The 15,222-nt window shown below is 42.5% G+C and overlaps 1 protein-coding gene across 1 annotated transcript in view; it reads left to right on the top strand.

Moving 5' to 3' along the window:
* GPA33 (glycoprotein A33) overlaps positions 1-14,585 on the top strand; it is a 44,405-nt gene extending 29,820 nt beyond the window's left edge. The window contains exons 5-7 of the mRNA XM_065895060.1: positions 12,934-13,053; positions 13,779-13,911; positions 14,447-14,585. Of these exons, the coding sequence (XP_065751132.1) occupies positions 12,934-13,053; positions 13,779-13,911; positions 14,447-14,585 (392 nt within the window). The remainder of the gene's footprint in view (positions 1-12,933; positions 13,054-13,778; positions 13,912-14,446) is intronic.
* Positions 14,586-15,222: the final 637 nt, after the last annotated feature.

Here is a 15,222-nt window from a genome sequence, read left to right as displayed (position 1 = left end):
TTTCAGTGATCCAAAAGAGGAGAAACCTGAGGGCATGAAAGTAGGTTAAAGGGAGATGCACTTAGTTACTTTGGAAAAGATTTACCTTGCCTCTAGATAAGATTTACTCAGAGTCAGAACTGGGACCTGGGAGTGACCCAGAAAAGCATGGTTAATGGTAATAACAACACAAGCTTGCAAATGGATGGTGCTGTGAGGTGGGCGTGGTTCTCAAAGCCTTTGGCTCCACCTACCTCACGGGGCCCTAGAGCATCTGTTGTGTCTTCTTCCTCTGTGGGTCAGTCCAAACCCCTTTCTGACCTTTAAGACATTTTAAAAGTCCACAGTGGGCAATTTGGGGAGCAGAGTTCCTCAACCCTCCTACATCTAAAGACAGAATTCTCAACATTAGATATTGCTTCCTTTGACTTGGATCAGTGGAGGCAAGCCAGCAGAAAAAAGAACAGGAAATCTGGAATCAGCACACAAGGATTTGAGTCCCGAATTCTCCACTTTGTAGCTTAAGTCACTCACAACCTCTCTGACCCTTAATATCTTCATGTGAAAACCTGGGACTATCATTATACTGCCTTCCCGAAAGGCTACGAAAAGAGTAAGAGGAGATCACATATGTGATAGCTCTGAACTGTCCCAGTCAGCTGAGATTCATGTACTGAAGGAGTAGTAATCTGGATGTCAAGGAAGGAGGGTGGGGGGTAGGAAAGTTAAGTCTTGTCAATTTGACATCAGTGTCTCTGGCAGACCAGGGCTTCTCTGGAGGTAAACTTCTCCCCAGCTGGAGCAGAAGGAATGTGGGAGCCCTATTGTCCTGTGCATGTCCCGTCTTGACCACAAGGTGTCGCCACCGCAGCGGAAACATTCATTGTAGCCAGATTTCAGGAACTATTGGGTCCTTTCCAAAAAGAAAAGGGGCTTGAGAGCCCCAGATCAGAATCAAAGCAGGTCTTGTGGCAATGTGTGTGCAGTGGTTAATCCAAAAGTAGCTTCTAATGTTCATTGTTTGTTTTGAGAAACTGGGGCAGGATCGTGCTGACTCTGGCCTAGGATGCCATATGTTCCAACACCCTAAACAAGGCCAGGAGCTCCAAGCTGGGCTCTGATAATTGGGAAGGTCCTGGAGGAGTCTGAGGTCTTCTGCCTTCTATCTGTCTGCAGTGTGCTGTGTACATTTAACACATAGACTGAGTTTCACGTGCTAAAATAGTGGGACTCTGATAAGAGCTATACACCCCTGAAACATTGCCCAGGGTCATAGAGCATTTCCCAGAATGCTCTTGTGTTCCTTCAAGATGCCTCTTAAAAATATAAAAATCCAATTGGTTTAGAAAATGAGACCATTAATATCGAAACCCCCTGTTAGAGATGCCCAGTGCTCATTAGCACATCAGAAGCTCTAACTCAATGATTTCTAAACTTGCTTTGGTCGTAGACCACTTTCTCGGTAACATATATTAACATCACATGTAAGCAGTATTCCAGAAAATGCACCAAGGTATGGAATTCTAGGATAGAAGGAGTAGCATTTTATAGAAAATGAGTATCCAGAGAATAGCATGCTGGGTTTCAAGGGAAGAATCTGAAGAAAGTGTATGTGAAGAAGATTGGAAGAAAATAACTTCAAATCAAAGGGCTGTTATTTACAGCTGGTGATATTACAGATGACTTTTATTTTATTCTCTGCTCTTCGTAGAAGCTTTCCCTGACCCTTCAAGTGAGATTAAGATCAAATTGCACTTCCATTTTGAACTCTATAAAACACCCTGTAATCACCATTGTTTCATGTCTGTCTTCTTTTATATACTGGAAACGCCAAGAGGACAGGGACGCTCATCATCTTGTTTTGAGCTGATGTGATGAGAATATAAACATTGGACTGAATTGAAGTAATAGTTTTATGTCATAAATTCTTGTATAATATGTATATATTTTTGTAATGAGTGTAATGTAATACATGTATAAATTCTTGTAATGAGCATCCAGTACTTTTATAATTTTTTTCTTTCCTTTTTTAAAATTTTTATTTTCTATTATAGTTGATTTACAATATTGTGTTAGTTTCAGGTGTACAGCAAAGTGATTCAGTTTTACATATACATATATTTATTCTTTTTCAGATTCTTTTCCCATTTAGGTTATTATAAAATATTGAGTAGAGTTCCCTGTGCTATACAGTAGGTCCTTGTTGATTATCATTTTTATGTATAGTAGTGTGTATATGTTAATCCCAAACTCCTAATTTATCCCTCCCCCCCCCAACCTTTCCCCTTTGGTAACCATAAGTTTTTCTGTCTGTGAGTCTGTTTCTGTTTTGTAAATACGTTCATTTGTATCATTTTTTTAGATTCCACTTATAAGTGATATCACATACTATTTGTCTTTGTCTGACTTACTTCACCTAGTATGATAATCTCTAGGTTCATCCATGTTACTACAAATGGCATTATTTCATTCTTTTTTATGGCTGAGTAATATTCCATTGTATATATGTACTACATCTTCTTTATCCATTCATCTGTTGATGGACATTTACGTTGCTTCCATGTATTGACTGTTGTAAATAGTGCTGCAATGGACACTGGGGTGCATGTAACTTCTCAAAGTATGTTTTTCTTCGGATATATGCCCAGGAGTGGTATTGCTGGATCATATGGTAGCTCTATTTTCAGGTTTTTAAGGAACCTCCATACTGTTCTCCCTAGTAGCTGTACCAATTTACATTCCCACAAACAGTGTAGGAGGGTTCCCTTTTCTCCACACCCTCTCCAGCATTTATGGTTTGTAGATTTTTTGATGACGGCCATTCTGACTGGAGTGAGGTGATACCTCATTGTAGCTATGATTTGCACTTCTTTGATAATTAGTGACATGGAGCATCTTTTCATGTGCTTTTTGGCCATCTGTATGTCTTCTTTGGAGAAATGTCTATTTAGATCTTCTGCCAATTTTTTTGATTGGGTTGTTTGTTTTTTTACATAGAGCGGCATGAGCTGTTTGTATATTTTGGAGATTAATCCATCAGTTGCTTCTTTTGCAAATATTTTCTCCCACTCTGTGGGTTGTCTCTTCATTTTGTTTATGGTTCTCTTTGCTGTGCAAAATCTTTTAAGTTTAATTAGGTCCCATTTGTTTATTTTTGGTTTTATTTTCATTACTCTAGGAAGTGGATCCAAAAAGATATTTCTGTGATCTATGTCGAACACAGTTCTGCCTATATTTTCCTCTAAGAGTTTTATAGTGTCCAGTCTTACATTGAGGTCTTTAATCCATTCTGGGTTTATTTTTGTGTATGGTGTTAGAGAATGTTATGATTTCATTCTTTTACATGTGGCTGTCCAGTTTTCCCAGAACCACTTATTGAAGAGATTGTCTTTTCTCCATTGTATATTCTTGCCTCCTTTGTCATAGATTAATTGACCATAGATGAGTGGGTTTATTTCTGGGCTTTGTGTCCTGTTCCATCGATCTAAAAGTCTGTCTTTGTGCCAGTACCATACTATTTTGATTACTGTAGCTTTGTAGTCTAAAGTCAGGGAGCCTGATTCCTCCAGCTCTGTTTTTCATTCTGAGGATTGCTTTGGCTATTTGGGGTCTTTTGTGTTTCCATACAAACTTTAAGATTTTTTGTGCTAGATCTGCAAAAAATGCTATTGGTAATTTGATAGGCTTTACATTGAATCTGTAGATTGCCTTGGGGAGTATAGTTATTTTGACAATACTGATTCTTCCAGTCCAGGAACATGGTATATCTTTCCATCTGTTTGTGTCATCTTCAATTTTTTTATCAGTGTCTTATTATTTTCAGAATGCAGGTCTTTTGCTTCCTGAGGTAGGTTTATTCCTAGGTATTTTATTCTTTTTGATGCAATGGTAAATGATACTGTTCCTTAATTTCTCTTTTCGATCTTTCATTGTTAGTGTATAGGAATGCAAGAGATTCCTCTGTGTTAATTTTGTATCCTGCAACTTTTGAATTCATTGATGAGCTCTAGTAATTTTCTGGTAGCATCTTTAGGATTTTCTTTCTTTCTTTTTTAGCAGCATCTCAAAATTCAAAAGGTTTATTACTCATCTATTAATTCTATTACATTTATTTATTCAGTTTTATTGTTTTAAAATATATCAAAATAAATAGAGAAATTTATACCTATCTTATCTATATATGGAAGAACAGCTGGTACCCAAGGTGGCACCAACAATCCTAGCAGCTCTTACTTTACATATCCGGAGTAGTCAGCAATTTCCATTTCTTTTTCCGTCTCAATGAAAAATTACAGTTTCTCCAAAGAGGTGTATTTGGCAGCATTCTCACGCTCTTGTTGAGCCCGCCTCTTCACGGCCTCCTGCCCTGGCCTCTGCTCTTGTTCAATGGGCTTTTTTTTTTTTTTTTAACATCTTTATTGGGGTATAATTGCTTTACAATGGTGTTTTAGTTTTCTGCTTTATAACAAAGTGAATCAGTTATACATATACATATGTTCCCATATCTCTTCCCTCTTGCGTCTCCCTCCCACCCACCCTCCCTATCCCACCCCTCTAGGTGGTCACAAACCACGGAGCTGATCTCCCTGTGCTATGTGGCTGCTTCCCCCTAGTTATCTATTTTACATTTGGTAGTGTATATATGTCCATGCCACGCTCTCACTTTGTCACAGCTTACCCTTCTGCCTCTCCATATCCTCAAGTCCATTTTCTAGTAGGTCTGTGTCTTTATTCCCACCTTACCCCTAGGTCCTTCATGACCTTTTTTTTTTTTTCTTAGATTCCATATATATGTGTTAGCATACGGTATTTGTTTTTCTCTTTCTGACTTACTTCACTCTGTATGACAGACCCTAGGTCCACCCACCTCACTACAAATAACTCAATTTCCTTTCTTTTTATGGCTGAGTAATATTCCATTGTATATATGTGCCACATCTTCTTTATCCATTCATCTGATGATGGACACTTAGGTTGCTTCCATCTCCTGGCTATTGTAGATAGAGCTGCAATGAACATTTTGGTACATGACTCTTTTTGAATTATGGTTTTCTCAGGGTATATGCCCAGTAGTGGGATTGCTGGGTTGTATGGTATTTCTATTTGTAGTTTTTTAAGGAACCTGCATACTGTTCTCCATAGTGGCTGTATCAATTGACATTCCCACCAGCAGTACAAGAGTGTTCCCTTTTCTCCACACCCTCTCCAGCATTTATTGTTCCTAGATTTTTTTTTTGCAGTACACGGGCCTCTCACTGCTGTGGCCTCTCCCGCTGCAGAGCACAGGCTCCAGATGCACAGGCTCAGCAGTCATGGCTCACGGGCCCAGCTGCTCCACGGCATGTGGGATCTTCCTGGACTGGGGCACGAACCCGTGTCCCCTGCATCGGCAGGTGGACTCTCAACCACTGCGCCACCAGGGAAGCCCTCATTGTAGTTTTGATTTGCATTTCTCTAATGATTAATGATGTTGAGCATTCTTTCATGTGTTTGTGGGCAATCTGTATATCTTCTTTGGAGAAATGTCTATTTAGGTCTTCTGCCCATTTCTGGATTGGGTTGTTTGTTTTTTTGTTGTTATTGAGCTGCATGAGCTGCTTTTTTGAAGATTAATCCTTTGTCAGTTGCTTCATTTGCAAATATTTTCTCCCATTCTGAGGGTTGTCTTTTGGTCTTGGTTATGGTTTCCTTTGCTGTGCAAAAGCTTTGAAGTTTCATTAGGTCCCATTTGTTTATTTTTATTTCCATTTCTCTGGGAGGTGGGTCAAAAAGGATCTTGCTGTGATTTATGTCATAGAGTGTTCTGCCTATGTTTTCCTCTAAGAGTTTGATAGTTTCTGGCCTTACATTTAGATCTTTAATCCATTTTGAGCTTATTTTTGTGTATGGTGTTAGGGAGTGTTCTAATCTCATACTTTTACATGTACCTGTCCAGTTTTCCCAGCACCACTTATTGAAGAGGCTGTCTTTTCTCCACTGTATATTCTTGCCTCCTTTATCAAAGATAAGGTGTCCATATGTGCGTGGGTTTATCTCTGGGTTTTCTATCCTGTTCCATTGATCTATCGTTCTGTTTTTGTGCCAGTACCATACTGTCTTGATTACTGTAGCTTTGTAGTATAGTCTGAAGTCAGGGAGCCTGATTCCTCCAGCTCCTTTTTTCGTTCTCAAGATTGCTTTGACTATTCGCGGTCTTTTGTGTTTCCATACAAATTGTGAAATTTTTTGTTCTAGTTCTGTGAAAAATGCCAGTGGTAGTTTGATAGAGATTGCATTTAATCTGTAGATCGCTTTGGGTAGTATAGTCATTTTCACAATGTTGATTCTTCCAATCCAAGAACATGGTATATCTCTCCATCTATTTGTGTCATCTTTAATTTCTTTCATCAGTGTCATAATTTTCTGCATACAGGTCTTTTGTCTCCTTAGGTAGGTTTATTCCTAGATATTTTATTCTTTTTGTTGCAGTGGTAAATGGGAGTGTTTTCTTAATTTCATTTTCAGATTTTTCATCATTAGTGTATAGGAATGCCAGAGATTTCTGTGCATTAATTTTGTATCCTGCTACTTTACCAAATTCATTGATTAGCTCTAGTAGTTTTCTGGTAGCCTCTTTAGGATTTTCTATGTATAGTATCATGTCATCTGCAAACAGTGACAGTTTTACTTCTTCTTTTCCAATCTGGATTCTTTTTCTTCTCTGATTACCGTGGCTTCCAAAATAAAAGTGGCAAGAGCAGACATCCGTGTCTTGTTCTTGATCTTAGAGGAAATGATTTCAGCTCTTCACCGTTCAGTATGATGTCAGCTGTGGGTTTATTATATATGGTCTTTATTATGTTGAGGTATGTTTCCTCTATGCCTACTTTCTCGAATTTTTATCCTAAATAGGTGTTGAATATTGTCAAAACTTTTTCTGCATCTATTGGGATGATCATATAGTTTTTATTTTTCAATTTGTCAATGTGGTGTATCACACTGACTGATTTGTGGATACTGAAAAATCCTTGCATCCCTGGGATAAATCCCACTTGATCATGGTGTATGATCCTTTTAATGTATTATTGGATTTGGTTTGCTAGTATTTTCTTTAGGATTTTTGCACCTATGATCATCAGTGATATTGGCCTGTAATTTTCTTTTTCTGTGGTATCTTTGACTGGTTTTGGTATCAGGGTGATGGTAACCTCATAGAATGAGTTTGGGAGTATTCCTTCCTCTGCCATTTTTTGGAAGAGTTTCAGAAGGATAGGTGTTAACTCTTCTCTAAATGTTTGATAGAATTCACCTATGAAGCCCTCTGGTACTGGAATTTTGTTTGTTGAGAGTGTTTTAATCATAGTTTCAATTTCAGTCTTGTGATTGGTCTGTTCATATTTTCTATTTCTTCCTGGTTCAGTCTCGGGAGGTTGTGCTTTTCTAAGAATTTGTCCATTTCTTCTAGGTTGTCCATTTTATTGGCATATAGCTGCTTGTAGTAATTTCTCATGATCCTTTTTATTTCTGCAGTGTCAGCTGTTACTTCTTTTTCATTTCTAATTTTATTGATTTGAGACCTCTCCCTTTTTTTTCTTGATGAGTCTGGCTAAAGGTTTATCAATTTTTAAAAATCTTTTCAAAGAACCAGCTTTTAGTTTCACTGTTCTTTTCTATTGTTTTCTTCATCTCTATTTCATTTATTTCTGCTCTAATCTTTATGATTTCTTTCCTTCTACTAAGTTTAGGTTTTTTTCATTCTTCTTTCTCTAGTTGTTTTAGGTGTAAGGTTAGGTGGTTTATCTGAGATTTTTCTTGTTTCCTGAGGTAAGATTGTATTGCGATAAACTTCTCTCTTAGAACTGCTTTTGCTGTGTCCCATAGGTTTTGAAACATCATGTTTTTGTTTTCACTTGTCTCTAGGTATTTTTGATTTCCTCAGTGATCCATTGGCTGTTTAGTAGCATATTGTTTAGCCTCTATGTGTTTTTGTTCTTTACAGTTTTTTTCTTGTAGTTGATTTCTAATCTCGTAGTGTTGTGGTCAGAAAAGATGCTTGATATGATTTCAATTTTCTTAAATTTACCAAGGCTGTCTTTGTGGCCCAGCATGTGATCTATCCTGGAGAATGTTCCATGTGCACTTGAGAAGAAGGTGTATTCTGTTGCTTTTGGATGGAATGCTCTATAAATATCAATTAAGCATATCTGGTCTAATGTGACATTTGAGGCCTGTGTTTCGTTATTGATTTTCTGTCTGGATGATCTGTCCATTGATGTAAGTATGATGTTAAAGTCCCCTACTATTACTGTGTTACTGCTGATTTCTCCTTTTATGGCTGTTAACATTTGCCTTATGTATTGAGGTGCTCCTATGTTGGGTGGATATATATTTACAATTGTTATAGCTCCTTCTTGGATTGATCCCTTGATCATTATGTAGTGTCCTTTGTCCCTTGTAACAGTCTTTATTTTGAAGTCTATGCTGTCTGATATGAGTATTGCTACTCCAGCTCTCTTTTGATTTCCATTTGCATGGAATATCTTTTTCCATCCCCTCACTTTCAGTCTGTATGTGTCTCTAGATCTGAAGTGTGTCTTTTGTAGACAGCATATATACAGGTCTTGTTTCTGTATCCATTCAGCCAGTCTATGTCTTTTGCTTGGAGCATTTAATCCATATATGTTGAAGGTATTTATTGATATGTATGTTCTCATTGCCATTTTGTTAATTGTTTGGATTTGTTTTTGTAGGTCTTTTCTTCCTCCTTAGTCTTTTGTTCACTTCTCTTGTGATTTGATAACTCACTTTAGTGTTCTGTTTGGATTCCTTTTTCTCTTTTGTGTGTGTATCTATTGTAGATTTTCAATACATTGCGGTTATCAGGAGGTTATTTTTGTTTTTAAAGATTTTTTTTTTTGATGTGGACCATTTCTAAAGCCTTCATTGAATATGTCTCAACACTGTGTCCATTCTATGCCTTGGCCCTTTGGCTGTGAGGCATGTGCGATCCCAGTTCTCCCACTAGGGACCAAACCCACACCCCCTGCATTGGAAGGCAAAGTCCCAACCACGGGACCACCAGGGAAGTTCCTATCATGAGGTTTTGATATAGCAGACTATACATATACAAGATTGTTTTAAGTTGCTGGTCTTTTGATTTCAAATGTATTTCCAATATCCTGCATTTGTACTCTTCTCTTCTCATGATTAGTGATTTTGATATCATATTTGTGTATGGATGATTTCCTGCCTTTAATCTATGTTTACCTTTACTGGTGAGTTTTTCCATTTGTAATTTTCTTGTTTCTAGTTATGGTCTTTTCTTTTCTGCCCAGAGAAGTTCCTTTAGCTTTGTTGTAAACCTGGTTTGGTGGTGCTGAATTCTCTTAGCTTTTGCTTGTCTGCAAGGCTTTTGATTTCTCTGTCAAATCTGAACAAGAGCCTTGCTGGGTAGAGTATTCTAGTTTGTAGGTGTTCCCTTTTCATCACTTTAAATATATTTTGCCACTCCCTTCTGGCCTGCGGAGTTTTGGCTAAAAAACCAGCTGAAAACCTTATGGAGATTCCCTTGTATGTTACCTGTTGCTCTTCCCTTGTTGCTTTTAATATTTTCTCTTTGTCTTTAATTTTTGTCAGTTTGATTAATATGTGTCTTGACATGTTCTTTCTTGGGTTTATCCTGTATGGGACTCTCTGCACTTCCTGGACTTGGTTAACTGTTTCCTTTCCCATTTTAGGGTAGTTTTCAGCTATTATCTCTTCAAATGGTTTTTATGGCCCTTTCTCTCTCTCTTCTCCTTCTGGGACCCCTCTAATGCCAATGTTGGTGTTTCTAATGTTGTTCCAGAGGTCTCTTAAACTGTCCTCATTTATTTTCATTCTTTTTTCTTTATTCTGTTCCATGGCAGAAATTTCCGCCATTCTGTCTTCCAGCTCACTTATCTATTCTCTGCCTCAATTATTCTGTTATTAATCCCTTCTAGTGTATTTTTCATTTCAGTTATTGCACTATTCATGTCTGTTTGTTTGTTCTGTATATCTTCTAGCTCTTTGTTAATCATTTCTTGTATCTTCTTGGTCTGTGCCTCCATTCTTTTTCTGAGATCTTGGATTGTCTTCACTCTCATTATTCTAAGCTCTTTTTCAGGTAGACCTCCTATTTCTACTTTACTTAGTTGTTCTTCTGGGGTTTTATCTTGTTCCTTCATCTGAAACATATTCCTTTGCCATTTCCATTCCCTAGGCTGCGTGGTTGTAGTTCCTTTTGCTTCCAGTGTCTGCCCCGTGGTGGGTGAGGATGTTCTAGAGGTTTGTGCAGGCTTCCTGGTGGGAGGGACTGGTTCCTGCCCACTGGTGAGTGGAACTGTGTCTTGTCCCTCTGGTGAGCAAGGCTGTGTCAAGGGGTGTGTTTAGAGGTTGCTGTGGGCTCAGGAAAATTTTAGGAAGCCTGTGTGCTGATGGGTGGAGCTGTGTGCCTGCCCTGTTGGTTGTTTGGCCTGAGGCATCCCAGCACTGGAGCCTACATGCTGTTGGGTGGGGCTGGGTCTTGGTGGCAAAATGGCGACCTCCAGGAGAGCTCATACCAATGAGAACTCCCCAGTACCTCTGCCACCAGTGCTTGTCCCCACAGTGAGCCAGTTCCACCCCCCACCTTCCCAGGAGATGCCCCCCCACCACCAAGACCAGCAGGTATGTCTGGTCCAGGCTTCTGTGAAATCATTGCTTTTTCCCTGGGTCCCAGTTCACACGAGACCTGTGCACACCCTCCAAGAGTGGCATTTCTATCTCCCCCAGTCCTATGGAGTTCCTGCAATCAAACCCCACTGGCCTTCAAAGCCAAGTGCTCTGGGGCCTCCTCCTCCTGATGCCAGACCCCCAGGCTGGGAAGCATGATGTGGGGCTCAGAACTCACTCCTGTGGGAGAACCTCATCTTGTTGTGGCTTCTTCTTTGTCTCTGGTTGTAGAATATCTTTTTTGGTAAGCTCCAGTCTTTTTTGTTGATGGTTATTCAGCAGTTAGTTGTGATTTTGGTGTTTTTGTGAGAGAAGTTGAGCTCAAGTCTGTCTACTCTGCCATCTTGTCTCCAACCAGAAGCCCAGTTTCGTTCATACTATAGATGTGGATATGTGGATAAGCACACCTTTGGGTGTGTCTTCTCAGACCAATTCCCATAAAATGTGAGTCTGTACTTGGCAGTTCCACAGGCTCATCAGTGTAAGATAGGTTTGTTGGTCGCCCCATCAAATATGGAATTTTGTTCACAAAGTTTCTTGGTTAGGGAGCCCTCGTCTTGAAAATAAATGATGTGTTTCTGTACGATGCTAGCCTTTAAAATCACACAGCCTGTTCCTGCAGGTAGTGCTGCAGGGCACCTGGATCCACATCCTCTTCTGTGGTGTGCTTTTGGTGACCACAACAGGGCACTTACTCATGAACTGTGTTTCTTCTTCATCTATGATCTGGAAGGTCCTGGAATGTTCTTCTCCTTAGCACCCTCTCTGTTCTCTTTCCTATAATGTTTTTAAAGTAAGTTGTCAACTTCTCCAGGGAGTTCTAGACCTCAAATGGAATTTTTGTTACTGTTTTGTCATTTCTTAATTTTGTGACCTTGGGCAAGTCACTTGACTTTTCTAAGCCTCTCCAGTTACCACTATGATATTGGAGATAGAAATATTTGTTCCATCTACCATACAAGATTGTTGGAAGAATCAGAGGACATTGTATTTGAGGAAGCACATCCAGACAAGAAAAATCCACACTGAGATACAATCTTGCAACCGAGTGGAATTGGGCAGGGAAAGGATTGGACACCAGGCGAACTGGCAAGAGGTTAAGCTGGAGTGATTTCCAGGGCCAGATCTGTAATGTCACGTCCATATTAAGAAGCCTGGACTTGTTATTGAAGACGATGGGCTGCCTCTGAAATGTCTGAACAGGGCAGTGGCTGGATCCTATTTTCAGTTTAGAACAGCTCCGCTGGATGAAGTGTAACCACCTGTTGATAGTGGGGTAGGCAGGCTCTGCAGCAAATTAGAGGACAAAGGTCTCTAACTCTTCTCTCCAAACAGCAGTTATGACAGAGCATCTTTGAGGACAGGACATAAAAATTTGTCTAAGCATAAAGCTCTTCATTTCAAGGTGAAGAAATCCATAGGATCATAGATTTAGCAGGAAGGTTTCTCATGAAGACATCTGGACCATTGTCCTGAATTCAGGAGAATCAGGTGCTTTCCCTCCCACTTCCAGATGAGGCAGCTATGGCTCACAGAAGTTAAATGGCTTCCTTAAATGGTGGAAGAGGAAGAGGAAGAGTCTAAACCGACAGCCTGCCTCCTCTCTACCTCACCACACACACACACACACACACACACACACACACACACACACACACACCCCCATACAAATACCACATACACTCACACACAGAAATCCAGAGGTCAGAGTTCTTGAAATTCTAAAGCCTTCTTTCACATGAGTCCAAGCTAAGGAATTCTGTTTCTGAAGATTATAAAAGTGGTTATAATTATATGGTCTAATTAGACAGCATTTGCACGCAATGTATAATGTATATTATGTTTCCTGAAGACTTACTATACATCAGCCATTTGGTTGTGGGTTTGTATTTGTTAGTACTTCATTTTATGTTCACAATTACTGTGTGATGCAGGCACTATTATTATTTTATTTATAAATAAAGAAACAGGTTCAATGAAGCTAAGTTCCTTGCCCAAAGTCAGTAAGTGGCAGAACCAGGCTTCAAACCCAGGATGCCTGCCTGAATTCTAAGCACTTTAGAACTGTGCAGCCCGCCTGGTTTAATCTTCCTGCAGCCCTAGAGGTAGGTATTTTCTCCATATTACAGATGAGGCTTGGACGCGTTCAGTGGCGGTGCTTGTATCTGCCTAGGATTTCCCTAGCCGTTTCGCTCTACTCCGGTGGCCTGTCTCCTCAGCCTGACTCTTCTCCCTTCCCAGTCACAGGACAGATCTTCTCTCTGAAGAACATCTCCACAGAAATGTCGGGCTACTACATCTGCACCTCCAGCAATGATGTAGGGATGGAGTCCTGCAACATCACTGTGGCTGTCAGACCTCGTAAGAGCAGTCTGGGGGGGAAGGGAGGACGAATGCCAGAGGTGACAGGCTGGTGGTCCAGAGTCAGCTGACAGGGACCAACATGGAGGTGAACTGGGCAGCCTCTTTGGGGGTCTCCCATTGGCAGGGTGGCTGAGGTGACGGCCAGATGATCCTGTCCCAGGCTCCCCTCATCTGGAGGCCAGTCCAGTTCCCTGGGTTCTTTGGAAATAGTGCCTTAGGCTGGCTTCTGGAGACCTGCTCGGTCCTGCCTGCCCTTAGGGTCGCTCAGGGGGCAAGGGGGAAGTGCCCAGACTGGGCTGCCACAGAGTCAGGACCCCATCCTTTTGGGGTGGGATACCCTGATGATCTTGGGGATGAACTAGAGTAGGAGCTGGCATGACTGACACCCGAGGACTTTTTTGGAGCCTGTTGGCTCCAAATCTGTTGGCCATCTGTCCTTGTCAACGCTTCCATCCTGAAGAGTGTCCCCCTTGTCTGGTCACATTCCCACGAGGCTGTGACTTTCATGGAACGCTACCAGAAGCAGGCAGCGCGGCCACCTGGGCTGGGAGGGTGACTGGGGCCGCTCAGAGCCTGGGAGGGACCACCTCCCGCCTCCCAGACGCCTGCTGCTGTGGTTCCTCACCCCCGGCGTGCTCACCACCCGGAGCCTCGGCTCGTGTTGGGGGCTCGCGTTGGGGACTGGGGTTGGGGTTCAGGACGTGCGGCTCTGTTTCTCGCAGCCTCCATGAATGTGGCCCTGTACGCGGGCATCGCGGGGGGCGTGGTCGCGGCACTCATCGTCATCGGCATCATCGTCTACTGCTGCTGCTGCCGGGAGACTGGCAAGGCTGAGGATGCGGACGTCACGCGGCCGTGAGTGTCGGGGGTGGGCAGCCCGTTGGCAAGGGTCTCAGCACATTGGGAAGATGCACCCCAGCTCTTCACAGCCTCTTCCACTCATAACACCCCAGGGGGCAGCTGGTAACAGTAAAAAATAACTTTTATCAGCCCCGTTTTATAGCTGAGAAAAGAGTAAATGATTCACCCAAATCCTAAAGTGGCACTGCAGTCTGGAACTTGACTCCAAGGCCTGTAGTTCTCCAGTCTCTGATCTCAGGGTGGGGCTTCCGGTGGGTGCCCAGGGCAGGGGTAGGGGGGTGCAGAGGTTCTGTAACAGGCCGCTCCCTGCTCCCCTCGCAGAGCCAGCCTGTTCCCATAATGCCCTCAGCTCAAGTCCGTGCCACCCTGCTTCCACTCTGAGCCCAGCCCTTCAGCCCAGCGTCCCTTTGCCGCTGGACGGGTGGGGATGGGGGATCTGATGGCTGTCCCGTGGGGAGCACTAAGCCCAGCTCCCTCAGGTCTGAGTGAGTGAGGGCAAACCCTTCCCCTCTGTCCTCACTGCCTGCAGGAATCGGGCGGGCTACCAGGAGCCACCAGAGCAGCTGACAGAGCTTTCCAGAAGACAGGAAGAGGAGTGCAAGGCTGACTACAGGAATGAAGACCAGAGGGGCCCCAGCCGAGAGTCCCTTGACCAGGCTGGCCGATGACTAGGGCATGCTGCAGGAGGGGGTCAGGGGGAGCATTAGGGGGTCATCCTCCTGCCTCCATGCCTCCCCTGTCCTTTCCAAGCCCCACTTTTTTGACCCTTGGTCCCAGTCATTGATGGGATGCTTCTTCCCCCATGTCAGCTGCTGGAGGACTTGGCTTGGCCTGGCCAAGGAGATCTCACTTGTGACAGCTTGTCAAGGGCGCTCACCTTCGAAGCTGCCCTCTGATTGCTGCGCCCGGCTCAGGGCCCCACCCTCACCCTGGACTAGGCAGCGGCCTCCGCCTCCCCATGGCGTTCCTGTCCCGCTCCGTGGGAGTGATGCCAGCCTCCGGAGGGCCAGAGTTGCCCTCTCCACCTGAGCGCCTAGCACCCAGGGGAACGACTCCTGGCAGAGGTTTTGTGCACAATACATTTTTGTTGAATGAATGAAAGAATAAACGAGTATGTAAAGGAGTCCCTTCATTTGTGCAACTTTGGTGCTTTGGACCCATGTTGGCCTCAAGCTCCCTTTCCAGCCGCATCTCCCGCAACTTTCCTGAACATTCCAGATGCTCCCTGCGAGGGCCACCCAGCTCCCACTGCACACTCCTTCATGGGGCTTTGCTTTCTCTGTTTGGCTGGGAATGCCTACGCAG

Source organism: Phocoena phocoena, chromosome 1 (genome assembly GCF_963924675.1).
Source record: "Phocoena phocoena chromosome 1, mPhoPho1.1, whole genome shotgun sequence".
Classification (NCBI taxonomy): domain Eukaryota; kingdom Metazoa; phylum Chordata; class Mammalia; order Artiodactyla; family Phocoenidae; genus Phocoena; species Phocoena phocoena.
The sequence above is the reverse complement of the archived record's forward strand: the minus strand, read 5'-3'. Positions and strand labels throughout refer to the sequence as shown.